The sequence below is a fragment of the Trichechus manatus genome, unplaced genomic scaffold (genome assembly GCF_000243295.1).
Source record: "Trichechus manatus latirostris isolate Lorelei unplaced genomic scaffold, TriManLat1.0 scaffold00183, whole genome shotgun sequence".
In the NCBI taxonomy this organism is placed as follows: Eukaryota; Metazoa; Chordata; class Mammalia; order Sirenia; family Trichechidae; genus Trichechus; species Trichechus manatus.
The window spans coordinates 1,903,385-1,929,080 of record NW_004444119.1 but is presented as its reverse complement, the minus strand read 5'-3'; the positions used below and the strand labels follow the sequence as shown (position 1 = coordinate 1,929,080).

Below are 25,696 nucleotides of genomic sequence, written 5' to 3'. Positions count from 1 at the left end.
CTCTCCCCTGACTCTGCTCACCTCCCTTTGTTGTTTTTTAAATAGGTTTTTTGTTTGTTTGTTTATTTTTATTGTGGTAAATATATAGATAGGAACCCTGGTAGGATAGTGGTTAAGTGCTAGGGCTGCTAACCAAAAAGGCTGGGACTTCAAATCCACCAGGCACTCGTTGGAAACTACAGGACTGTTCTACTCTGTCCTATAGGGTTGCTATCAGTCAGAATCAGCTTGATGACATTGGGTTTGGGTTTTTTTTTTTAAATATATAGATAACAATACATTTGCCATTTGTACAATCTTCACATGTACAGTTCACCGATGTTATGTTCATCATGTTGTTCAACCATAACCGTTAACCGTTCCCCAATTTTTCTTTCCATCAGCCTTAACAGAAGCTCAGTGTCCCCTAAGTGTTGTGATTAGACTTTATATTTTAGAGCAGTTCTAGGTTTATTGTGCAGCACGTATAGAGAGTTTCCATATGCTCCCTTCCCCCCATAGTTTCTGCAGTTATTAACATCTTGCATTGGTGTGGTACATTGGCTACAATTGATGAACCCATATGGATACATTATTATTAACTAAGGAGCCCTGGTGGTGCAGTGGTTAAGAGCTTGGCTGCTAACCAAAAGGATGGTAGTTCGAATCCACCAGCCGCTCCTTGGAAACCCTATGGGGCAGTTCTACTTTGTTCTGTAGGGTCACTATGAGTCAGAATTGACTCAACAGCAGTGGGTTTGGTTTGGTTTTTATTATTAACTAAAGTCCATAGTTTATGTTAGGGTTTACTCTGTGTTGTACTGTCTCATGGGTTTTGACAAAGACATAATTCCATGTGTTTACCATGGCAGTGTCCTGCAGAATGCCCTGTGCTCCATCTGTTCATCCCTGTCTCTCAACTTCTGGCAACCACTCATCTTTTTACTGTCTCTATAGTTGTCCCTTTTCCCCGTCTTTATTTTTAACCTTTTTCCTGCCCCCAGGCTGGGCCGTTCTCTGGGCTTCCATCATCCCTGGGTTCTGGCTAGTGTCTGATAGGTGCTCAGTGAAAATCTGCTTGGAGATAATTTATTCTAGAAATGGTGTGAAGTGGTTAATACATGTTTGTTGAACTGAAAACACTGAAGAGGATTTTGAAAACACAGATATTTATAAAGAGCCACTGCCCTCAACAATATATAACCGTGTATCGTTCTCTAGGGGGAAAAAAAAAAAACTATTAACATTCTTTTTAAAGAATTTTTCCATTATACTGTAAAGACGGTAAAACCTGAAAAGCTGGAACCTGTGTAAGATGGAATCCTGTCAGAGGAGGAAAACCCAAATATTTTCCACTAAAATGAGCAATAGAAAAGTGGTAAGACTGTACCCTGTCAAAGGTGAAAAACTTGCAAGACCTGGAAAAACAAGGCAGTCCCATCGAGTTCCGGCTCTCACAGGTTTCACTGTACAATTTTATCCCCTGGTTTTTTCATTTCACAACTTTCTCCATGTCATTAAAAACATACTTTTAAATGTTTGAATAATGTTGTTGTTGGGTGCTGTCGAGTCGATTCCAACTCATAGAGACCCCATGTGACAGAGTAGAGCTGCTCCACAGGGTTTTCTAGGCTGTAATCTTTACATGAGCAGATCGCCAGGTCCTTCTCCCGTGGAGTGTCTGGGGCGGTTCTAATGGCCAGCCTTTTGGTTAGCAGTCAGGCACTTAACCACTTGCCACCAGGGCTCCCTTTGCACTCTAGGAATAAGTTACAATTACTTCACTTCCCCATGTTGTTGAATATTGAGACTGGGGCAGATTTTATGTGGAACAATACTGTAAGGCCATCTTTGTGCATAAAGCATTTTCAGTATTTCATGTTACTTTCCTAGGCTCTACTTCCAGAAGTAAAATGATTGGGCCAAAGGGTGTTAACATTTAAAAATTTCTCTCCTTTTACTCATTTCCTTTGAGACTCCTTCATTTATAGCAGTGGCTGGCTTGTAACAGGTGTTCTAAAAACCTGATACGGAATGATGTTTGGTTATTAATTCATTCAAAGTCACTTTACTCCATGTCTCCTGTTGCATTTAGATGCTGATGAGGCAAAGGACAGTAACGTGGTCCCCACAAAGTCGAAAAACCATTCACTGGGGTCAGTGGCCTGAATTCTAATCCTGCTTCAATACCTCGTTATTGGAGAAATTGTTCTACCTCTCTGAGACAGACTGTTTTCTCGTCTGCAGAATAGGCGTTTCAGGGATCCTTACTGCAAGGGTTAAATGGAGCCCCAAAACCCATCCATTGCCGTTCCTACTCCTGGCCACCCTATAGGACAGAGTAGAACTGCCCCATAGGGTTTCCTAGGCTGTAATCTTTACAGAAGCAGACAGCCACATCCTTCTGCCATGGAGTGGCTGGTGGGTTCGAACTGCTGACCTTTTGGTTAGCAGCTGAGCGCTTAACCACTATACCACCAGGGCTCCCTTAGATGGGGCAGTGAGATGAAAATGCTCGGCCCAGGGGCCACACAGGGCAACACTCGAATATAGTAGTTGAATGAAAAGTTCATAGATTAAGTAAGAGGATAGCCTGGTAAACATCTCTTAGTTCCGCTGAGAATGACTGAATCTGAGACGGGATTAGACTTTCTAAAGGAGGTGACATTGGAGCTTCCCCTTGAGGGGGAGTAGAGTTCACAAGGCGGGGGTCTGAGGTGGCCATGCAGACAGAACCCTCCCACCCCCAGCCATGTAGAGGGGCTGACATGACACACGGACAGCGCGATCAGGGTGAACAGAGGGCTGGCCCGTGGGGCGTGGTGGGGGGGCAGGACGGTAGGGAAAGCACTGGTGAGAATAGGTGTTTTTCTGGCTTGGGCAGTTGTTAGGGGGAAGGCTGTGTCTGAGTTGGGTGTTCCAAAGGAGGAGTACCTTAGTACCTCATGCTGCTATAACAAAATACCTTAGGTGGGTGGCTTTAAAGAACAGAAATGTCTTGTCTCACAGTTTTAGAGGCTAAGTCCAAGTCAGGGAATCCCTTGTAGGGGAGGGTCCTTTCTTGTTGGTAGCTCCAGGCGTTCTTTGGCAGTTCTTGGCTTGTAGATGGACCCTCACGTGGAATCTTCCTCCTTTATGTGTGTCTCCATGTCTGTTTTCCCTATAAGACATCAGTCAGAAGGGATTAGGTTTAGGATCCATCCCATGCCACTATGACATTGTGACATCATTAACTGATAGCAAAAGACAGGGTAAGATGGAGGGGCCGGTCCTCAGGGCATGTGGGTACCTGGTGCCCACAGACAGGGTGAGGCAGAGGGGCTGGTCCTCAGGGCATGTGGGTAGCTGGTGCCCACAGACAGGGTGAGGCGGAGGGGCTGGTCCTCTGGCTGTGTACCTGGAGCCCACAGACAGGGTGAGGCGGAGGGGCTGGTCCTAAGGCTGTGTGGGTAGCTGGTGCCCACAGACAGGGTGAAATGGAGGAAGCTGGCAACCCTTCTTTATGCCTCTTCACACCCTTCATTTTCTTTCTTTATTAGCACCCTCCCCACACTGTAATACAAGCTCCTTGTGGGCAGGACTTTATTGCTCCTTCCTGTCCCTCCTCCTCAGCCCACCCCAGCTCTGGAAAGCAGTGGATGTCCCACATGTGAATGAGTGTTTGAATGGGTCAAGCTCTCGGGCACAGATGACTCCTCAGGGGCTTACTTGCAGAGCAAGCCAAGGCTGCTCTGTGTGGCTCCATATGAGGCAAACATTATTTCTCCAATTGAGGTTATGGAATTGCCAATGAAACAAATTTTAGCTCCCTCTCAGGACTTCCCACCCTGAGTACCTCCCACCAGGTGGAGCTGGGCAGGCTCAGGAGAGGCGTGGTCTGGGGGACACTTCCTCAGGCTGGGACGTGGGGCAGGATGAGATACTACCTCTGCCCCTTCCCAGTCCACAGGGCCTCCTGTGTCAGTACGGCCAGGACTGGACAGTGGCCAGTGGGCCTTAGAGGCACAAGAGCAATTCCCCATTTATGTTTTCAGAGCTTAGATTCAAGTTATTGATTCATTCAGCGCTCATCTGCAGTTGTCCACTGTGGGGCAGATGATGGGAGGCCTCGTCTACTAAAGGAGCTGCCAGCAGGCCCTGTTGTTTCGGGAAATGCCTACAGAATCATGGACCATGCACCTGGGCCTCCCCTGGCAGAGCTGACCAATCACACGCCAAGTTTCCTTTAAATTCCTGACTGGGGCATGACTCTCCTTCTCCATAAATGAACCAGCTAATTGGAGCAGGCTGTTTCCTGTCATTCATCCTAACATGCGTACTGCCTCAGTGGAGCTCTGCTGGGGTACGCCTCGGATAGTGTGAGCTAGATGGCACCTCACAGTCCAGGGCACCTGGGCCATCCACCTTTAAAGAGCTCATGTCCTGCCCAGCTTTGGCCTTGTCATTAGCAGAATCCACAGAGGAGTTATGCTGACGTTAGTGCACTCAGCCGGGCTTGTTAGAGGCGATGAGTCCAACCAGTGGTTCCTGAAGTGGAGGCCCTGGTCCAGGGGTTCAGGCTGTGAGCCCTCAGAGCTCCTGGACCACCCTAAATCTTTAATGATTATGTGATTGAACTTGGCGGTCCTTTTTTAATTTTTCAAGGGCTGTGTTTTCCAGGAGGGCTACAGGATTATCCAGAGGTCTCAGATGCCGTAGTTAAAGCCCATGGTCTTGCCCTGTTGATCACTGTTCGAGAGATAGCAGTGCAGTGTTGACGGAGCTGGAATTCCTGGGTGGGCTACTGGACAGCTGTCCCGCCTCCTGCTGTGAGGAAGACAGGACATTTTGTGCTCAGGTGGTCCCACATCATCGCTGGGTTGTGGCGAGCCTGTCATAGCCACCATACTGTCTATGCTGTTCTGAAGGGGACGGACTGAAGGAGGTGCCACATCCCAGCAGTTGTCTCTCTCCACGTGCACGTGTGTATGTGTGTGTGTACGTGTGTGCGTGCGCATGTATGTGCACACGTGGTTGTGCACATGCTCGTGAGTGTGTGCCTCCTGAATCTCCGACCTTCACTCACAGGAGCAAGCACAGTGCATCCTTCCACCTGCCTGGGGGCGGAGGGTGGGGCTCCCTTTGGGCTTCTGAGATGTTTTCTGCCTCTCCTCTCAGCTTTCCCCAAAATGCCCTTTGCCACCAAGTCCCCTTAGGATCTGGCTGTGATAACGTGATAATTGCTGATTAGAGTTAATGAAATACCCTCCCAGGTAGTCTAGGCGCATCTCAATAGGGGCTTTCTGGAAACCTTCTTAACTCTAAGTTGTGGGGGAGCACTAGTTCAGCAAGTTGCTCCCTCAAAAAAATAAATAAATGAAAGTGCCATGGTTCAGTGAGTTTAGGAGGTAGTCTCCCTTGGGGATTTGCAAGGCATACTACGTATTCAAGGGTCTAAAAAGTCCTGCGGTAAAAAGGCAGGCTTAATCTCATAATTTCTATGACCTCCCACCCTGTTATTCCTGCAGCAGCTGTTGCTACCCCGTAGCACACTCAGGAAATGCTGCTGCAGACCCACGAAGCCTCTTTGTCTGGGGTCTTCAGGCACCTCGTGGGCCGGTGCGGCATGTACTTGGGGCCTGTGGATGCCTGTGTGGCTGTCCCCCAAGGTGGCTCTCCCTCAGTCCGGCATTAGGCTGGCGGTGCTCTGTTCTGTTCTCCTTTTCAGTGAGGAACAGAATTTTTCATTGCTTGCCGTTGAGGGGTGTTTTTATTTATGGAAATCATACAGTATTGTCTGTGAAATATCTTGTCCTAAAAGTTGACAGCTAGCTTCTTCTGAATGCTAACTGTAGAATGCATGAGGGGCCCCTGTGCTCTCGGGAGAGGGAGGGATCCTTGGTGGGCAGGTGCCTGGCCTCTCCCTTCCCTACTCAGCTCTGGTGGTCAAAGGGGCATCTTTAAAAAGGGGATGTGTGCTGACCTTTTGGTTTATGCTTCTTCAATGAGAATTTACTCACTAAGGAGGGGACAGTGTCTCTCTGCCGTAGAGTTACAAGGTGGACATCTGGGTAAAGTTGGTTAGCCTTGTAGCTTGGGAGCTGGGGTGAGGAACATCTTTTTAAAGACCACTAACTGCTGGGTGGCTGCGTCCTTGGGGGTGATTTGCCTCCTCTAACTGCGTTTCATTTTTTTTCTTCCAGCTTATGTTCCTGAGGAAGAGCTGAAGGCGGCCGAGATAGATGAAGACAATGTGGAGGAGGATGGGCTCTCTTTGGACATTCAGGAGAGCGAATATTTGTGTAATGAGGAAGCAGAGATCAAAGAGGCCCAGAGCTACCAGAACTCTCCAGTCAGCACGGCCACTAACCAGGAAGCAGGCTATGGGTCGCCTTTCAGCGAGAGCAGCGACCAGCTAGCCCATTTCAAGCCGTCTTCCTCCCGCGAGGAGAAGGAGGACGCCCCGTGCACGGACACTGTTTCCTACCCCCAGGACAGCTTGGCACAAATCAAAGCCGTCTATGCCAACTTGTTCTCTGAGTCCTGCTGGTCCAGCTTAGCTTTGGACCTGAAGAAGCCCAGCTCGACCACCAGCAACAGTGATGCCAGCCAGAAGGAGAGCGCCACGCCCACCCCTACCCCACCCACTACCACCAGTACCGCCAGCACCAACGCGCACACGCCCAGCATCAGCACCAGCACCAGCGCCAGCCACGGTGGCGGTGGTACCAGTAACAGCAGCAGCTCCGGGTACGACTGGCACCAGGCGGCCCTGGCGAAGACCCTGCAGCAGACGTCCTCCTATGGCCTGCTGCCCGAGCCCAGCCTCTTCAGCACCGTGCAGCTCTACCGGCAGAACAACAAACTCTATGGGTCCGTGTTCACTGGCGCCAGCAAGTTCCGGTGCAAGGACTGCAGTGCTGCATACGACACGCTGGTGGAGCTAACGGTGCACATGAACGAGACGGGGCACTACCGTGACGACAACAGGGACAAGGACGCTGAGAAGACCAAGCGCTGGTCCAAGCCCAGGAAGCGCTCCCTGATGGAGATGGAGGGCAAGGAGGATGCCCAGAAGGTGCTCAAGTGCATGTACTGTGGCCACTCCTTCGAGTCCTTGCAGGACCTCAGCGTCCACATGATCAAAACAAAGCATTACCAGAAAGTGCCTCTGAAGGAGCCAGTGCCCGCCATCACCAAACTGGTCCCTTCCACGAAGAAGCGTGCACTCCAGGACTTGGCCTCACCCTGCTCGCCGGAGCCCACGGGGGTTGCCACAGATGTTGTGCTCAGTGAGTCTGGGAAGGACCAGAAGTCGGCAAACCCCTACGTGACACCCAACAACCGCTACGGCTACCAGAACGGTGCTAGCTACACGTGGCAGTTCGAGGCCCGCAAGGCGCAGATCCTCAAGTGCATGGAATGTGGCAGCTCCCACGACACCCTGCAGCAGCTCACGGCCCACATGATGGTCACCGGCCACTTCCTGAAGGTGACCACATCCGCCTCCAAGAAAGGCAAGCAGCTGGTGCTGGACCCCGTGGTGGAGGAGAAAATCCAGTCCATCCCGCTGCCACCCACCACACACACCCGGCTGCCCGCTGCCAACATCAAAAAGCAGCCCGACTCGCCGGCAGGGTCTACCACGTCAGAAGAAAAGAAAGAGCCAGAGAAGGAAAAGGTGCCCACCGTGGCCAGCGAGGTAGACAAGAAGATCAAGGAGGAGAGTGAGGACAGTGCTGAGAAGTTTGAGCCAACCACGCTGTACCAGTACCTACGGGAGGAGGACCTGGACGACAGCCCTAAGGGGGGCGTCGACATCCTCAAGTCGCTGGAGAATACGGTCACCACGGCCATCAGCAAGGCCCAGAATGGCGCGCCCTCCTGGGGCGGCTACCCCAGCATCCATGCGGCCTACCAGCTCCCGGGCTCTGTGAAACCCCTGCCACCGGCTGTGCAGAGTGTACAGATGCAGCCATCCTATGCCAGTGGCGTGAAGTCCCTGTCGTCCGAGCACAGCGCCCTCCTGCACTCGCCGGGCAGCCTGACGTCCCCGCCTCACAGGAGCAACGTGTCTGCTATGGAGGAGCTGGTGGAGAAAGTCACCGGCAAGATTAGTGTCAAGAAGGAGGAGAAGCCAACTGCTGAGAAGGAGAAGGGCTCCCCGGCCAAGTCCGTGTCCCCGGTGGCAAAAGAGAACAAAGATTTCCCCAAAGCTGAGGAGGTCAGCAGCAAGCAGCCACCCAAGAAGAGCCCAGATGCCGAGGCAGGGAAGGCCAAAAGGGAGGGCCCAGGCGACGCACACACCCCCAATGGCACAGAGCCCCTGAAAGCTAAAGTCACCAATGGCTGCAGTGCCCTGGGCATCATCACAGACCACTCGCCTGAGCCACCCTTCATCAACCCATTGAGCGCTCTGCAGTCCATCATGAATGCCCACCTGGGCAAGGTGTCCAAGCCTGCCAGCCCCTCTCTGGACCCGCTGACCATGCTGTACAAGATCAGCAACAGCGTGCTGGACAGGCCCACACACCCCGGTGTCCCTGGGAAGCAGACTGACACCATCGACCGCTACTACTACGAGAGCAGCGACCAGCCCATTGATCTGACCAAGTCCAAGAGCAAGCCCCTGGTGTCCGGCACCGCCGATGCGGTCTCGTCGCCCCTACGGGAGAGCGCGCTGATGGATATCTCCGACATGGTGAAGAACCTCACAGGCCGCCTGACGCCCAAGTCGTCCACGCCCTCCACTGTGTCTGAGAAGTCGGATGCCGACGGCAGCAGCTTCGAGGAGGCCCTGGACGAGCTGTCGCCGGTGCACAAGCGGAAGGGGCGGCAGTCGAACTGGAATCCCCAGCACCTGCTCATCCTGCAGGCCCAGTTTGCCTCCAGCCTGCGGGAGACGCCCGAAGGCAAGTACATCATGTCTGACCTGGGCCCCCAGGAGCGGGTGCACATCTCCAAGTTCACTGGCCTGTCTATGACCACCATCAGCCACTGGCTGGCCAACGTGAAGTACCAGCTGCGCAGGACAGGGGGGACCAAGTTCCTCAAGAACCTCGACACAGGGCATCCTGTGTTCTTTTGCAACGATTGTGCCTCTCAGTTCAGGACTGCTTCCACGTACATCAGTCACCTGGAGACGCACCTGGGCTTCAGCCTGAAGGACCTGTCCAAGCTGCCGCTCAGCCAGATCCAGGAGCAGCAGAATGTCTCCAAAGTCCTCGCCAGCAAGCCCCTGGGCCCGCTGGGGGCTGCGGACGAGGACCTGGGCTCCACATTCCAGTGCAAGCTCTGCAACCGGACCTTTGCGAGCAAGCACGCAGTCAAACTGCACCTCAGTAAGACCCACGGCAAGTCCCCCGAGGACCACCTGATCTACGTCACAGAGCTGGAGAAACAATAGCGCCCAGCTCGGCATGGACCGCGGAACTTTGCACTAACATTGTCGTCGTACTGCACTAGGCCTGGCCTGAGCCTCTGAAATCAGTCTCTTCCTTGGTTGCTGAGCTGCCTGTCTGGACCTTGGTTTTTCTTACACACATTTTGTAGTTCTATTTATACGCGCTCTGTCTGATCCGTGCATGTTATTTTTCTTTTTCCATGAGTCAAAGTCTGACCTTTATTTTCAACATCTATTCTTGATGTTAAGCTATCTTTTGTAGGAAATAGTGGGACCCACTATTCAGAGACATTTATTTAGCAGTAAAGAGAGACACAAATAACAATGATAAAAAGACATCCTAAAATTACAAAGTTGCCATGACAATAAAGGTCATAGAACCGAGTAGTGTCAAATTTAACCCTGTGAGGACTGTAATCGCATTTCTGTGCCTTTCACTCAAAGAAAAAAAAAGTTTAAAGGCATCTCATTCGATCAGAAGCTGTGTCAGACACAAAACTTATTTAATAATTAAAGAATGAGCTTTTATATGCAGGACTGGTTTGTGAGGAAGCATGCTGTTGGAAGATAGAAAGCTATCTAGGACTCATGGGGTTAGGAGCCACAACTTCACACGTTTAAAACAGCAAACAGCAAACAACAACAAATACCCCAGTTGCCACTATGCCGAAACCCTCTGGATGCTGAAAAATGCCACTTTTGGCAAAAAAAAAACCTAAAAAAAAAAAAAAAAAAAGTATGCAAGCTATTATTTAAAAATGTGTACAAATGCTATTTCTTTTTTCCTGTAAAATACTGCGGTTTATAGTTATTTACAAATGTAAGCTTTGGTACAAGCTGACCTTTCTATAGCGTGCTGCACTGGTAAATGAAGAAAAAGGGGGCAAACGTTGGAGTTCTTTCCTTGTAAATTGCCAGCATCAGCTTAAAAAACGACTCTATGTTACATATCGTACCATTTTAATCTATTCAACTTTCTTTGTACCTTCTGGCTGTATGCTTTCTCTTTTAACTTTTTATATTGTCATTTTATATTCGATTTCTGTGTATATAATGTAAAACCCACAATTTTTGAATAAAATTTAGTTCCTGCGGCTTGATTTAAATAGAGAAATTTTACTGGCACCTGCATCTTTCTAGGTGCATGTACTTAAAAAGAACTATCAGACAGAAATAAATAAATAAAAAAGCAAAGCGAGCAATGCACTATTAATTATACATTTTGATGTTCTGTCATTAATATTGTACAGTACATTTTGGTTCACGCAATTAAATCCACTGTTTTCTCAAATGTAAAATAAACCCACACACAGTTCTTGATTTACATCCATTGTCATGTTGTCATTCTGTGGCCTGTGCGATGTGATTTCAGGAACAAGAGGTACTGCACATGCAGTCGACCAAAAAACATTCTATTCAGAGTTGTCATTGAGTAGTTTGGGTGCTGACATGCTTCATTCTCATGATAAGCCTTGAGTTTTTAAAAATGATCATGAAAATGTTGGACTCCACTGGGTGCCAGGGTTGCTGAGTTTAGCCATGGGGTGATGGCAGTTTTGTACCGGCCTACATTGAAATGCTTCATTGGGAGGATTCTTGAGCACTCTTTAAAAATACTTACAATTATTCTTTTTGTGCTTCTGGAGACTTAATGATGGGGCAGAACTTGCTTCCATAGCAAAGACCCCTGGGGCTTTGGAACTAGTTCTGGGTTACTTCAAAGACAAAACCCTGATTTCTGCACTTTTTAAAATGAACATTGTTTTTAAGCATGTGGATTGCTTCTCATTCTGTGTCTGGGACCAGTCTGTGTCCTCTGCCCTTACTCTAGATTGCATCTAGAGTGTGCTGAAGGGTCCATAACGACCTTGTCCTACCTCTGAAAGCCCAGCTTTCACCTTTACTGGGGGGATGGGGAAGGTGAGGCCCTTTGCCTCTCCCTTCTTTTTTCCCCAGAAGTAGTTAATGATGTGAGCAGGAAAATTTCTTTTTCTACCTTTTGCTTAAATTTTCACAAAATTATATCCCAAGAAAGGCTAGAACTTACACTGCTCTGTTCAGAAGCAGCTCAGCGATTGTTGTGATTTTAATGATTTCTCCAACGTTGCCTCCAACAGGGAAGATTATTCTGTCTCCATTCATGATGTTAGCCCATGATCAGCCATATTTACCCAGTCTTTTACTCTAATGCAATCAAGCACTGGGGAGGCTTGCTAAAATTTTCTGACTTTTTCATTGGTAAATAGCTGCGTCCTTTAGGAGTTTCAGCCATTTAGCCCTCTCCGTTCAATTACTGGATGATTATGTACTTTGGGCTCAAGAGGTGACAGGGAAGAATCACAATTAGACTGGTGGCAGTGTGCGGGGTCTTTGCATAGTAATCCTTCAGAGTTATATTCCCACAGGCCCACAAATACATGATTCTGTAATTTCTACCCTTAGAGTGAGAGTTATGAGGTAGCGTGTGAGATGGTGTAACAGCGAGGCTAGAGCTCCAGGTAAGGCTATTGTGCAGCTGTGAAGTAATTTAAAAGCTGCTGCCTGCTGTGTTCTGACCATTGGGGGATGGACACAGAATTTAAGTTCCCTTTCATAGTTTTTTTCCTAAACCGGCAATTACATTGCTATATTGTAAGTGACCTTAATTCCCCAACCAGTGGATAGAAGACTTGGTTATTTTAATAATGATGATGATATTTATAATAATGAAAATGATGATGTTGTTGTTAGGTGCCGTCAAGTCAGCTCTGACTCATAGCTACCCCATGTACAACAGAATGAAACACTGCCTAGTCCTACACCATCCTCACAATCGTCGTTACGCTTGAGCCCATTGTTGCAGCCACTGTGTCAGTCCATCTCATGGAGGGTCTCTCTTTTTTCACTGACCCTCTACCAAGCATGATGTCCTTTTCCAGGGACTGGTCCCTCCTGATAACATGTCCAAAGTGAGATGAAGTCTCGTCACCTTTGCTTCTAAGGGGCATTCTGGCTTACTTCTTCCAAGACAGATTTGTTCGTTCTTCTGGCAGTCCATGGTATATTCAGTATTTATTGAGTGCCTACTACATGCCAGGGACAACTCTAAGTGCTTTACACATATTGATGAATCCAATCTTCTCAATCACACAAGGTGGATTCTACTGTTCCCACCCTCATCTTACAGAGGAGGAATGGAAACACAGCCAGGTTAAGAAACTTGCTCAAGATCACACACGATTCAGAAGGGACAGAATTTGGGCCAGGGCCCATGCTCTCAACACCACCGTTGTCAAGGGCTCCCAGTGGAGAACAAGGCCAAAGAACAGGCAGATGCTGACCTGTGAGCAGACAAGTGTTCTTCAGGGCGTCTCCAACTGTGCCCACATCCAATCACAAAGTCTATATTTTGTGGAATCTGAAAAATAAGTTGAAATGATGTTCATTATGAGTTTGTAGCACTCTCAGTTGAATCCAGGTATACCTAGTAATCCAGGAACTCAATTTGCATAAATACAAACATAGAGATTAAATAATGCAGGGGACAGATTGGCTACCTATAATCTGGAGATTTGCTTTACAGAAGCTTCTGCTTCCTTCATCTGTGTTTGGGTGAACGTGTTCCTTCTTTTCTCCATCCAGTTTTGTGAGTCACAGTGAATGGACTGATAAGGACACATGACTACTTGTTCTCTGTTTCTCAGGAGTTTTCCCTCAGCCCAGAGGGACAGATCTGGATCTCCCATAGGATCCCAGCAAAATGGTGCTCATAGCTGGAGAGGGTTGGGCCTGTGTCCTGCCTTGCCTAATCCTGGAAGAACCTGGACAAAAGGCAAGTCACTTCTCAATTCAATGTTTTTGTTTGGCCAGGCTATCACTGTGCAAAAGCAAAAGTAACCCAACTTTACATTCATATTTGCAGTGTGAGCCTTGGATTTAATAATTAAATTGGTTTCCTTTAAATGTAGAATTTTTAAAATTTTTGTTGAAAATAATACACAGCAAAACATATCACCAATTCAACAATTTCTACATGTACAATTCAGTAACATTGATTATATCATTTGAGTTGTGCAACCATTCTTACCCTCCTTTTCTGAGTTGTTCCTCCCCCATTAACATAAACTTACTGCCCCCGCAAAAGTTTCTTATCTAACCCTTCGAATTGCTTTGTCAATTTGATCTCGTACAGATAGTTCTTAAAAGAGCTCAGTCCTCAAGGCAGACATTCTTTACTGATTAAGCTAAACTGTTGTTTGGTTGACAGAAGACTTCAGGGGATATTTTTGGTTTAAGGTTTAGAGACTATCTCAGGGCAATATTTTCAGGGGTTTATTCAGCGTCAGTGGCTCCAGAAAGTCTGGATTCCATGAGAATTTGAAACTCTGTTTTGCATTTTCCCACTTTTGATCAAGATTCTTCTATAGAATCTCTGATAAAACTGTTTAGTAATAGTAGCTGGGCATCATCCAGCTCTTCTGGTCTTATGGTAAAGGAGGCAGTTGCTTGTAGAGGCAATTAGACACACATTCTATTTCCTCCACCTCTTTCCTCTGTTGCTCTAGGTGAATAGAGATCAATTGTTGTACCTTGAATGGCCACTTGCAAGCTTTTAAGACCCCAGGCACTGCTCAATGAACTAGGAGGTAGAACAGAAGCACTACAAATGATATTAGGCCAGTTAACTGGGCTGTCCCATGAAACCATGACCGTAAACCTCCAAACCAAGAAACCAAATCCCAAGAGGTGTTTGGTTGTACATAAGTAGCTGCAGCAGCTACTCTTCTCCTTCTTCTTTTTGTTGTTGTAAAATATGGGATTTTAACAAGTTTGAGATATATCTCAGAATGTGTGTTGGTTGAGGATCTTGGTTGTCATTTGGTTATTATTTAAAGAGAGAGAAAGCCTGTGAAATAATGACAGACAACAGTTTATGTAAGAGAAATAAACTTTTAGCCAGTGTATGCAAAAAGGAGTCATTAAAAACTTTAGGATTTATGTTTCTACATTTCTGTATTTGATAATCTTTAGAGAGATGTTGGTTATATTAGTCTAAAGCACGTGTAAACTACTTTTGAATTTTCAGATACCGGTTCATACAAATAATAGTTTCTACTTTTTACCAAGGTAAAATTTCTTGTAGTGATCCATATGGTTTTCATTGGCTAATTTTCAGAGGTGGATTTTCAAGACTTTCTCCCTAGTCTGTCTTAGTCTGAAAGTTCTGCTGAAACCTATACACCATGGGTGACCCAAGCCATCGTCTTTTAAATCACTTAATACGCATGCGAAAGTTGGATAATGACAAAGGAAGACGGAATAATTGATGTGTTAGAACTATTGTGTTGGTGAAGAATATCGAATATTCCATGGACTGCCAAAAGAATGGACAAATTAGTCTTAAAAGAAATACAACCAGAATGTTCCTTAAAAGTAAGGATAGTGAGACTTTGGCTTTCTTACTGTGGACATGCCATCAGGAAAGACCATGCTAAAAAAAAGGACATCATGTTTTGTAAAAGAGAGGGTCAGTGAAAACAAGGGAACCCCTCAGTGAGATGGACTGACACAAAAGTCATAACAATGGACACAAACATACCAACGTTCATGAAGATAGTGCAGAACAGGGCAGCATTTCATTCATCTATACATAAGCTTGCCATGAGTCAGAGCCAACTCGATGGCAAGTTAACAACAACAAAATTTCTTTTTACTTACCTTATTATTATCTCTCTGAAGATGATGGATATCATTGAAACTAATTTACTGAATTGTAAACTTAAAAGATACTGAACAGTAAAATCTTTTTTGGAGAACATATGTACTTTTTATATAACTTTTATTCTTACAATAAAAGTGATACATTGTCAGTGTAGAAATCTTGGAAACAAAAAACATAAAGAAGGAAATGAAAATTAACTATGGTTTTCATCTAGAGAAAAAAATCTCTGTTAATATTTCAGTGCTAGGTTTATTTTTTATCCATGTTTCCACAAAAGAGGGATTACGTGCTATATTCCTTTGTACTTTTCTTTCTTTCTTTAACAGTAGATAATGTACATTTTCCCATTTTATTAAATATAGAGAATTTTTAATCTTATTAGGATGTACTATAATTTATTTAATCAGTTCTCTACTAGCTAAATTTTTAAAAAGCAACATTTAGATTATTTTCAATTTTTCACTATTAAATATGAGTACAAAGAACATCCTACTACAATATTATTGTGAATATTTTGGATTATTTCCTTAGAACAAATACCTAGAAATTTCTGCAGCATAGCATGATTTGATACATATTGCCAAATTGCCCACAAGAAAGCTAGTAGCAGCTTACATGCAAATTAGCATGAGAATGGCCATTTCTGCACACATTTGCTTTGTGAACATAAGGTATTTTTATTATTTTTAAAAATTTTGGCCATTTGCACGAAGTGGCCAATGCAATCTTGATGTGTTAATTTATAATATCTTTAATGTTTATTGTCCATTTACACTATTTAAAGAAAAGTTTGTTTAAGAACATGTATGGTGGTTCAAACAGTGCATGGGCTTGGCTGCTAACCAAAAGGTTGGAGGTTCCACTCCACCCAGAGGTGCCTTGGAAGAAAGTCCTGGTGACCTACTTCAGAAAAACTAGCCATTGAAAACCCTGTGAAGCACTGTTCTGCTCTGGCACATGTGGGGTTGCCATGAGTTGTAATCGACTTGGTGACAACTGGTTTTTATAATTTCTAGAGTACTTTCACATGAGTTATGATTTCATTTAAACTTGAATTTTTTGAGATAAGTATTGCAAGTGGCTAATATACATATTTAACAGACCAGGCAACAAAGAGGAGAGAAATGACTTAACCAAGACCCAGCAGCCCCTCTGTGGATCTGGGACCAGAAGACATGTGAGGGTCTTCCAGGGCCCTGTCCTGCCATTTTAGCCCATGATCTTACTTCTCATTAAGTTGCCCCCAAATGACTTCAAGTAAATAATCTACCTTAGCTATGTTTTTTGCCCATCTAGCTACTAAAGAGAAAAATTCCAAATTCCATGGTTTCTATTAGTAGCTTATCATTAATATTGGTTTGTAAAACAAAGATAATCCCCGAATAAAATGGGCAACCCTAGTAGGGTGAGACTTGATCACCTAGAGTGGACTCCATAAAATAAAAACACATGGATTGGAATTAGCAGAACACAGAGAGGGACCACTTAAAAAAATCTATATCAGAAACAGAAAATGGCCCATATGTTAGTTTGCTCTAGAGGTAAAGTTCAGAGGTACTGCTGCTGGAGAACCTAATGTCTTTGACCCAGGTTCATATAGAAATATGTAGCAAAATGAAAATTATGAAGAAGGAACATTACCTTGAGACCAGTTAAGATCAGGAGGTTCTTAAGGGTATACGGGATTCAGCCCATTCACAAAAGGCAATAGGTGTTTTCAGCAACAATTATTTAGAAGCTGACCCTTAGCAACTGTACCACCAGGGCTCCAACTCTTAACTAGTCAGCCATTATTTTTCTTAACTCATAAAAATATTTACAATTTCATCTGAGCGGTGTGAAGATTGTCTGATGATGGGTTGTAATATATGGTGCAGTGGTTAAGAGCTATGCCTGCTAACCAAAAGGTCGGCAGTTCAAATCTACCAGCCGCTGTTTGGAAACCCTATGGAGCAGTTCTACTCTGTCCGATAGGGTTGCTGTGAGTCAGAATCGATGGCAATGGGTTTGGTTTTTTGGTTTTCCATGAGTTGAACAGGTAGTAGAAGCAGTGGCCCCCCACCCCCCCACATTTTATCACATTTTGCTGAAATATTTGAGATATGGTACCACCATATTTAAATATAAACCAAAAAAATAGTTTTCTGGTTGGAGAGAACGCATTGTTGAAAGATAAAAATGGCGGTCTTTAAGACTGAGAGCATTTGAAACAAACCTGCAATTCTAGGAATGTTTTTCTCAGAAATCTTGATTGATCCAAAAATATCTAAGTGGAAAGGCACTGAGGGCAGTTACGCTGGCAACAACAAGTTCTGAAACATGTAAATAATGAGGAAAATGTCATTCTCTGGAACTGGATTCATTAAACAAATTCTTCTAGCCAACTCGTACCCAACTGGTTTTCAAGGAGCAGTTACAAAGCACTTGATTAGTCCCAAGATGGAAACAGTGTTCTCCTTTCAATAAATTTTTGTGCATTTATACATGTTTTGAGAGTAAAATTTCCAGTTTTCTCCAACATATCGAAGCTAGGACTTTTTCTCTTTGTAGAACAACAAAAATACGTGGCTATGTATTAAGTACTATGTAATAATAAAACTAAGAAAGGTGGGAATTTCTGAATCCCTTGTGACCCATGTAGTTTAAAATAACATATTGAATCACATCTCTAAGTGACAGCTTTCTGATACATATTGCATGCCTTTATACATAATAATTGGTCAATTGATCATTAGTGAATCATTAAAAACCAAAAAAACCCAAACAAACCAGTTGCCGTTGAGTATATTCTGACTCATAACAAGTAGTACTACCCCGCAGGGTTTCCAAGGAGTGGCTGATAGATTTGAACTACCAACCTTTTGGTTAGCAACTGAGCTCTTAACCACTGTGCCAGGAGGGCTCCAAATAATAATCACTAATAAATCATTAGTGATTGTTAAACATTAATGATAGTTTAATCATTATACTTATCAGTTTCAACCTTTGTTTAAAGCCATTATAATTATGGTAAGCAAATATTCAGTTAGGTCTTGATTTGTTAACTTTAACAGACCGTAGTGCCCTAAACACCATCATTTCATTTGCATTCCATTTATTTATAAATTAGTGAAGTCTGATTTTCACTTTCAAAGCCATTTATTCTTCTTAATCTTTTAGAGCCATGAAATTCACCGATCATTAATTTGGCTTGTCAAAATTCATATACTGGCCTTGTTTAGTGGAACCATGGGCTTTTGCATTGTTGAATGGCATAATAAATTACCACACCTCAAAAGTGGACTTGAGACATTGATTGGGACTCATTCCATTTCCCAGCATGCCTTGCATTGGTTAGTGGAGACCAGTGACATTAAAATCTGAAATAATCTGCAAGCAGAAATCCAGTGGGAAGGACTTTGTTCACACTTCAGATTATTGTGAGAAATATTTCTTAAACAGGATATTTAGAACAGCAGTCCTTTTCATGGTGATTTTTTTTTTAAAGATAACATGAACATTAGTCTTTAAGTTCTGGTTAGATTGCTGGTGCCTCACAGTGACAATAAGGAGCAACTTATTTGTTGTCATGGAAGCATTGTGATGTCACAAAATCCTTCTAGCGAAACACTGAAAGCCAGTTCCACCACTCTCCAGCTTCTAAAAAAATAAACTTTAAAAAGGGAATCACAAGGTTGTATATTTCCGGGTGACCCCTCACTTTTCTTAAAATTTTTATCTTCAGTAAAAGCAGCTTTTTTTCTTTTTTTGGAAACACATAGATTTTTAAATCCTTCATTATCTGCTTCCAGTAGCTCACCTAGAGTAGAGTGGAATCCTGTATCAGGAACAGAAAGCCTGATATTTTGGATGCTGGTTTAAATGTCATCCCTTTTGCCAATGGTTTCTATGCTGAGACAATAATCTACTTGTGTTGTTTTGACATGAATGTTGTTGTTATTTAAGCTGCCACTGAGTTGGCCGTCAATTCATGGTGACCCCATGCATAAAACCAAAAAAACCCACTGCCATCAAGTCAATTCTGACTCATAATGACCCTATAGGACGAAATAGAACTGCCCTATAGGGTTCCCAAGGCTGTAATCTTTACAGAAGCAGATCACCAGGTCTTTTTCCTGTGGAGCGCCTGATGGGTTCGAACCACTGACCTTTCAGTTAGCAGCCGAGTGCTTTAACCACTGCACCACAGGGCTCCTTACCCCATGCATAGATGCAATAAATTTTTTAAAAATTGAAATTGGCAGTGCACTTGCTCAGTGCACTTGTAGTGGGTAGCACAACTGACAGTATTCATTGTCCCCATAGCAGGTACAATCATGTCTGTCCCCAAAAGCAACATTGGCTTTTATTAAGTCTCTACTCCTCAAAGGCTAAAACGTCCTGGATGTCTTCTTCACCTTCCTTCTTGAAAATGCCCCCTTGCTAGAATCCCTCAGGTCAGTGATACGCTGGGGCAGCTAAGCACAGCCAGAGGAAGGGGCGCGTGGGAAAGCAGAGGTGGCCCACCAGCTAAGTGCCTACTTGGTTCATCTTGGTGCATATTATTTGATCAACTGTGCAGGGCAGGGTGACGTGCGGCCTCTCACTCCTCAGCATGAGGGGCGGAAGGAGGGCATGAGGCTCAGGGAAGGGGCAGCCCCTGGGCAGGTTTGACAGTCTAGTGGCTGTGTATGTCTGGAGTTTTGTGTGTGATGGTTTCCTGGTTCCCAGTGTGACCCTTCAAGGCCAGGCCAGTGGCTGCCTCTGTTAGGAAGGAGTGCAGAGCAGAGAGATCCACTTTGAGGAGAGCGAGAGAGCGAGAGAGAGAGAGCACACGAAGACAGGATTAGGTTGCCAGTCCACCAGAAGCAGTTGGTGAGATGCAGCGAGTATCGCCCCATGCATCGGGCTGTGATGGACATGCTGGAAATAAGCAGGTGTAAGCAGGAGAGGTTATCGTGGTGAATGTGCCCTGCTGGGGTGTCATGGACGGGTGGGTAGAGGCCTGGTTATAACCACCAGAAGCCCATCCATAAGGTGGTTTGCAGATTCCATGGAGTAAGGGAGAAAGAACAGATAAGAATTTCTAGCCTTCCTAGGGTTAAAGATCCTTAAGCTTTAAAGAGAATGTATAAAAGAGACTTTTTTTTCTGAAATAATTTATGGAAATGCTGTACTCCCCCTGAAGGTTCCATGTCACCGCGTGGCACTACGCGATGTTCTCTTTCTTCACCTGTCAGGCAGAGACCACCTCGAAGAGTCTCACCGCTGATTACTAGTTAATTGTCATTAATAAGTGACAACTGACATTATGGGGGCTTAATGCAGAGAGAACAGAAAAGAGCCACAGATATTCTAATGAGCTGACTCCTACGTGCCCTCTATTGTTGTCGAAAATGAGGAGCTGTCGTCATTGTTCAGGAGATGGGCTTCAATTGCTCGAGAAAATATTCTCTTTTAATTTCTTTATGCATAGATAATTCTGGTGCTCTGTGTTTCTCTCCCCTCCCCCTCCTTTGAGCACACGTGCATACACACACTCACACTCACACACACGCACGTGCATACTTTCTCACTCTCTCCTATGAACACGCTAAAAACTCCCAGCTTACCAGGCACAGTCCCTTACTCTCAGTTAAGGAAGTGGTACACTCTACAAAGGGTGCACTTATAGAGAACAGATAGAAGAGAAAGCCCGTTGGCGATTGTATTTTTAGTTGACTTGGGTAGGCACAGAGGTGGTGAGGCCCAGAGTTGAGAAATGAAGGGTGGAAGGCCAGAGAAGGGGAGGAATTGATTTAACCAGAAAAGATCCACCCGTCACCACCGGAAAGCTAAAGTGATGATCAAAAACATATGAACACATGTCACAGTCAATCTACCTGAGACGAGCCTTGCTCTTCCCAGCCCTCAGAGCTTTAAAACAGTAACCAAAAAAAAAAAAAAAAAAAATCCGGCAAACACTTCCACAAGAGATGCCAGCAACGAGGGAACATGACTTAATAGGTATTAAATGCTCAGCTCCATCAGCTCCATTTGTTTTTGTTAAACTTTACCAAACAGAGTTTGCTTGTTAAAATCCTTCACCATCAGGATGATTTGAGGGTGTACTCCGAGTTCTTTCTTGTGTGTGTGTTTATGTGTGCATGCCTACAAGCACAGAGTTTCTGATGAGATTAGAGTAAAAAATAGTGAAATGCATTCAGCAGGATGATTCCTGTGTTGACTGCAGCACCTACCTGTATTTTGTCTGTCTGCAGGGAAAGGGCGAAGTTAGCGGGAGGCTGGGTGTGCTTACTATCAGCTCCGATACCGGAAGTTTCCGAACAGGGCCGTGGCTGAGGTCTCCTTGGAGAAGGCGCGGGCTGAAGGCAACAGGAACAAGATGTGTTGTTTTTCAAGTGCCAACACCTCCTAACAACAATTTTTCGTGCTATCAGATCATTTCACACCGTGCCATCCCACCTCCTATCAAGCCTTATCACACACATGCAGTTTCAAGCTCGATAGTTGATGGCTCACTGCTAAAGAGAAAAATTCCGTCTTGCTCGTTAAAACAACTGCCATGGCAGGCGTTCTTTTCTGCAACAGCAAACCTCGGCCGGTGTTTATTTCTGATCGGTTATGGGTTTGGAAAGAGCAGCTACGTTTCAAATCACAGTGAGCAGGGGTTCTGGATTTCTACGCCTTCAGAGTCAACCTCGACTTTCAGATGGTCCTAACGGGATAGAAAGAAATAGTGCGTGAGAACCGTTCTTTGTTGGAATTGGCTCGTTGGCTGCCTGTCATCATCTCAGCGGAAGATGTTGGAGTTCAGTGTGTGTGGGCTGCTCATGAGCCCACGGGAGCACTGCACCAAACCAAAAGTCAAACCCATTGTGGTTAAGTGCGACTCACAGCGACCCTATAGGTCAGAGTAGAACTGCCCTTTAGTGTTCCCAAGGCTGTAATCTTTACGGAAGCAGACTGCTACATCTTTCTCCGTCAGAGCGGCTGGTGGGTTCAAAACGCTGACCTTTAGGTTCGCAGCTGAGCGCTTTAACCACTGCGCCACCAGGGCTCCTTGAGCATATGTACTGCACACCATGTCCTTATCATCTTGGGACCAAGTCCTCACGTTTATGTTTAGATTTGGTTTCTTACTTTATTGGAAAACCCTGAATGTAGGTCCTGGCTGGTATCATCTGTAACCGTGACCAGCATGACACCAGTACCCTCACCCACCTGCATTTTGCACGGAAACGTGGAAAGGGATGCAGCGAACCTGTACCAGGGTCTAGACCTCCCTCCATGAGTGGACAAGTATCCACTCATTCACCAGAACTTTCCAGGCATCATGCTATTGTGGAGACAGCATGGGATTTGGAGGCAGAAGGACCCGACTATTTCATGAGCTTCGGTTTCTTTACGCATCAGTGGGTGGAGGGAGGGGGCTGATCAATTCTAGTACTATTATTATTTTATCATTGTCTTCATTAGACTTTCTCCATCTACTATAAAAGCACTGAATTAGACAGCTAGGCTGTCTCATCTCTTGTTTACAAACCCATGGTGAAGGTCCTCTGCTGAGTTGGTAAATAGTGGACTGGGAGATAATAAGATTAATCATCTACCTAAATAGGAAGAGTAAAAAGTTAGCTGCCTTACTTCCCTAAAGGAGGTGACTGTCACATATTTTGGTCACAGTTCTTTAATGAAAATGAGTATAGATTGACTCTTGCAGTATCAGTTCAGCTCTCACTAGCAGCGGGCCTTCACACAGCCTTTCTCCTCCTCCTGTACGTACCCTTCACAGCTCAGCTTAAACATTGCCTACTCTGGAAAGCTTCCTGAAATCCCTAGCCCCTTGCCCCAGGTCCACCACTCATCTGTCACTTTGTCATACTGTGGTGGCTTACATGTTGCTATGATGCTGGAAGATATGCCACCAGTATTTCAAATACCAGCAGGGTCACTCATGGTGGACAGGTTTCAGTGGAACTTCCAGGCTGATAGACTAGGAAGAAAGACCTGGCAATCTACTTCCAAAAGTTAGTCAATGAAACCCTATGGATCACAACAGAACAGTGTTCGACTTGCTTGCTTTTGACACGTCATCAATAGAAATCAATTGCTGGAGGAGGTCATCATGTTTGGTGAAGTAGAGGGACAGCGAGGGAGATCCGAGGTGATTGGCTCAGTCGACGAAATGATGGGCTTGAAAGTGCTGGTGATTGTGAGGATGTCACAGGACTGGGCAATGTTTTGTTCTGTTGTACATAAGGTTGCATGAGTCAGAGTAGACTTGATGGTAGCTATCTATCTACTGACTTGTCTGTCTGTCTGTCTACCTATTTATCTATCTGTCATCTATCAATCATTTATCTATCAGACTTGCCCTGAGCTCTGTAACCCACACCTCCGCTTTCTCTGCATCCTCGTCCCATCTCTCTTCTGTTATGCAGAATGGTCTGTTTCTCAGCTAAACTGCAAATCATGGGGTGTGGGTTACCATTGACCCCCTGGAAGGCAGCACAGGCCAAGAATTCCATATAGACTGTGAATGCTAACTGCTTTGTGTCTGGTAGTCTCTGGGGAAGCCCGGGTGGGGAGCACCCTCAGCGAGCCCACACCCTGCTTTGTCTGCCAGCTTGGGCTGTTCACAGATGAGCTGGCCCCTGGCCAGGTGTACTCTCTTCAGGGACTTTGTCTGGCTGTCCCTTTTGGTCTCTTATAAATACCTCTAAGCCCTCCTGGCATGACCTGTGTCCATTGTGCCCAACAGACGGAGAGGTCTGGAAGGGGGGACAGTGCTGCACATGCTTGTCCATGCCCAGAGCCCCCGGAGCGCTCGATGTGAAAGGCACTCACCTGGGTCTGGGGCTGCATCGTCCTGCAAGCTAGTTCAGGGTGACCACTGAGGGTAAGCCCCGTGTTGACTCCTGTTTATCCACAGGATGGGTCCTGGGCTCGCTTTGCAACCCCTTTTTAGGTTCAGCTTCTTCACATGAACTTTGAGGCTAATGACAGCATCCCCTTCCTCAAAGGACCGATGCAAGTGTTGTTGAGACCATTACATCGATGAAGGGAACTGTGATTCATTGTAGAAAGAGGCCTGCATCTCCAAATTGACATTCCGTCCTGTGATCATGGGTTGTGAGTTGCTGTAAGGATTATACCCAAAAGTTTTGTCTCTGTGGGAAGTGGGATTGTTCAAGCCAGGACCCAAAGGCCAAGCTCTACAGGGCGGTACTCAAGGCTCGGCAATTAGGATCAAGAAAGAGCTGCCGCCCTGTGCCCTGCCCCTGCTGATCTTCCATGGCCTGTGCAGAAGGACCCCGGCTGGCCACTCATGGGCTGGGGACTAGGGGAGAATAATCTGTTTTTTTCAATACGCTTTTGAGAGAGGGCGAATCCCCTTGTATTTGGGCAAAAGAATACTGTGAAATTCTTCTAGTGCATGGCTTGAAAATATGAAAGTTAGAGATGCATCTTCCATGCTGATAATTGTTGGTTCACAGAATATTTATAATTACAATATAACTGCATTTTCGCTAAATAGATGCGAGATTGTTAAATCTAATGTCGGTTAATAATCAACAAATTTGGCGAACAACACGATGAAGTTGTACCACATGAATGTTTCAGTGACTGCCTGCACGGAGTGCACCGTGCTAATTAGAGCCTGCAGTGTGAACGTGAGCACTGAGCTCAGGGAACGCACGCAGCCTCCCAGACTCACCTGGCGCCCTGTAAGAAGCTGCATCAGGTGGGAAAGTCCCAGATCAAGCTAAGTACCCCCGCGATGGCACAGCCACATGCAGGAACTGTCCTTAGTGGGGAACAAACTGAACGGAGTTACTTGTCCATGGTTATTATTTCTGCCAGTGGAGAATTGGGCATCCTAAGCGTCCCTTTGTTAAAACACTGACTTTTGTTAGGAGATTTAAAAAAGTGTTCGTTTGGGGAGAGATTGGGGTGGACAAACGTGTACGGAAGGCAGCCATTCTGGGTGGGGAGGGCGTGAGGAGGGCCCTCCCAGCTGAGGCCCCTTCAGGCGCCTCCTGTCCTGTGGCCTGTCCTGAGGCTGTTGTTAGTTCTTCTGGGGGAAAGAATTCAGTCCATAAATAGGAAAACGAGCCCATAATTGACCTTGGGCTGAATGGGTTTCTGTTAGATTTTGTCATTGAAGAAGGCCCTTATTTGGGGAATGATGCGTGTGAGATAGCTGATGGGTACCCCCCACTGGATGACAAAGACAGTCCTTCTCAGGGGCTCAGTTGGGTGGGAGGGGAGGGGAAGGAAGGAAGGAGAGAAGGGCATGAGCAGGGCTTTCTCCCCAGCTGTAAGCACACTTGGCTAGAGCTCAGAAGTGCCTGCCCAGGATAGAGCATTGATACTAATTAATCAGGTGCCCCTGGAAGAGCCCATGGTCAAGGACATACCTAGAGAGGGGTGGTAGAGCACTTGAGAGACACGTCAGGAGGTACAGGCTGGCGCCCTGCTGGTGGGATGGGGCAGGATGGGGCTCTGGGTCCCTGCAAGCTCAGGAAAGTCTGGGAAAGGCTCCCCTGTTGCTGGGCCTGGAGCTGGCCATCCAGTTGTTGTCTCTCCAGCTACCCAGCTTTGGGGTTCTCCCACAGTCCTCGGGTTCTGGGCTTTCCCTTTGAATGCTC

At 45.8% G+C, this 25,696-nt stretch overlaps 1 protein-coding gene across 1 annotated transcript; it reads left to right on the top strand.

The window, feature by feature from the left end:
* The first annotated feature begins 5,584 nt into the window (after window positions 1-5,584).
* Window positions 5,585-9,800, top strand: TSHZ1 (teashirt zinc finger homeobox 1). Its single transcript, XM_023741571.1, has 2 exons — window positions 5,585-5,627; window positions 6,162-9,800. The coding sequence occupies exons 1-2, from the start codon at window positions 5,585-5,587 to the stop codon at window positions 9,362-9,364; spliced, it is 3,246 nt and encodes a 1,081-aa protein (XP_023597339.1). The 3' UTR covers window positions 9,365-9,800.
* The last annotated feature ends 15,896 nt before the right edge of the window (window positions 9,801-25,696 follow it).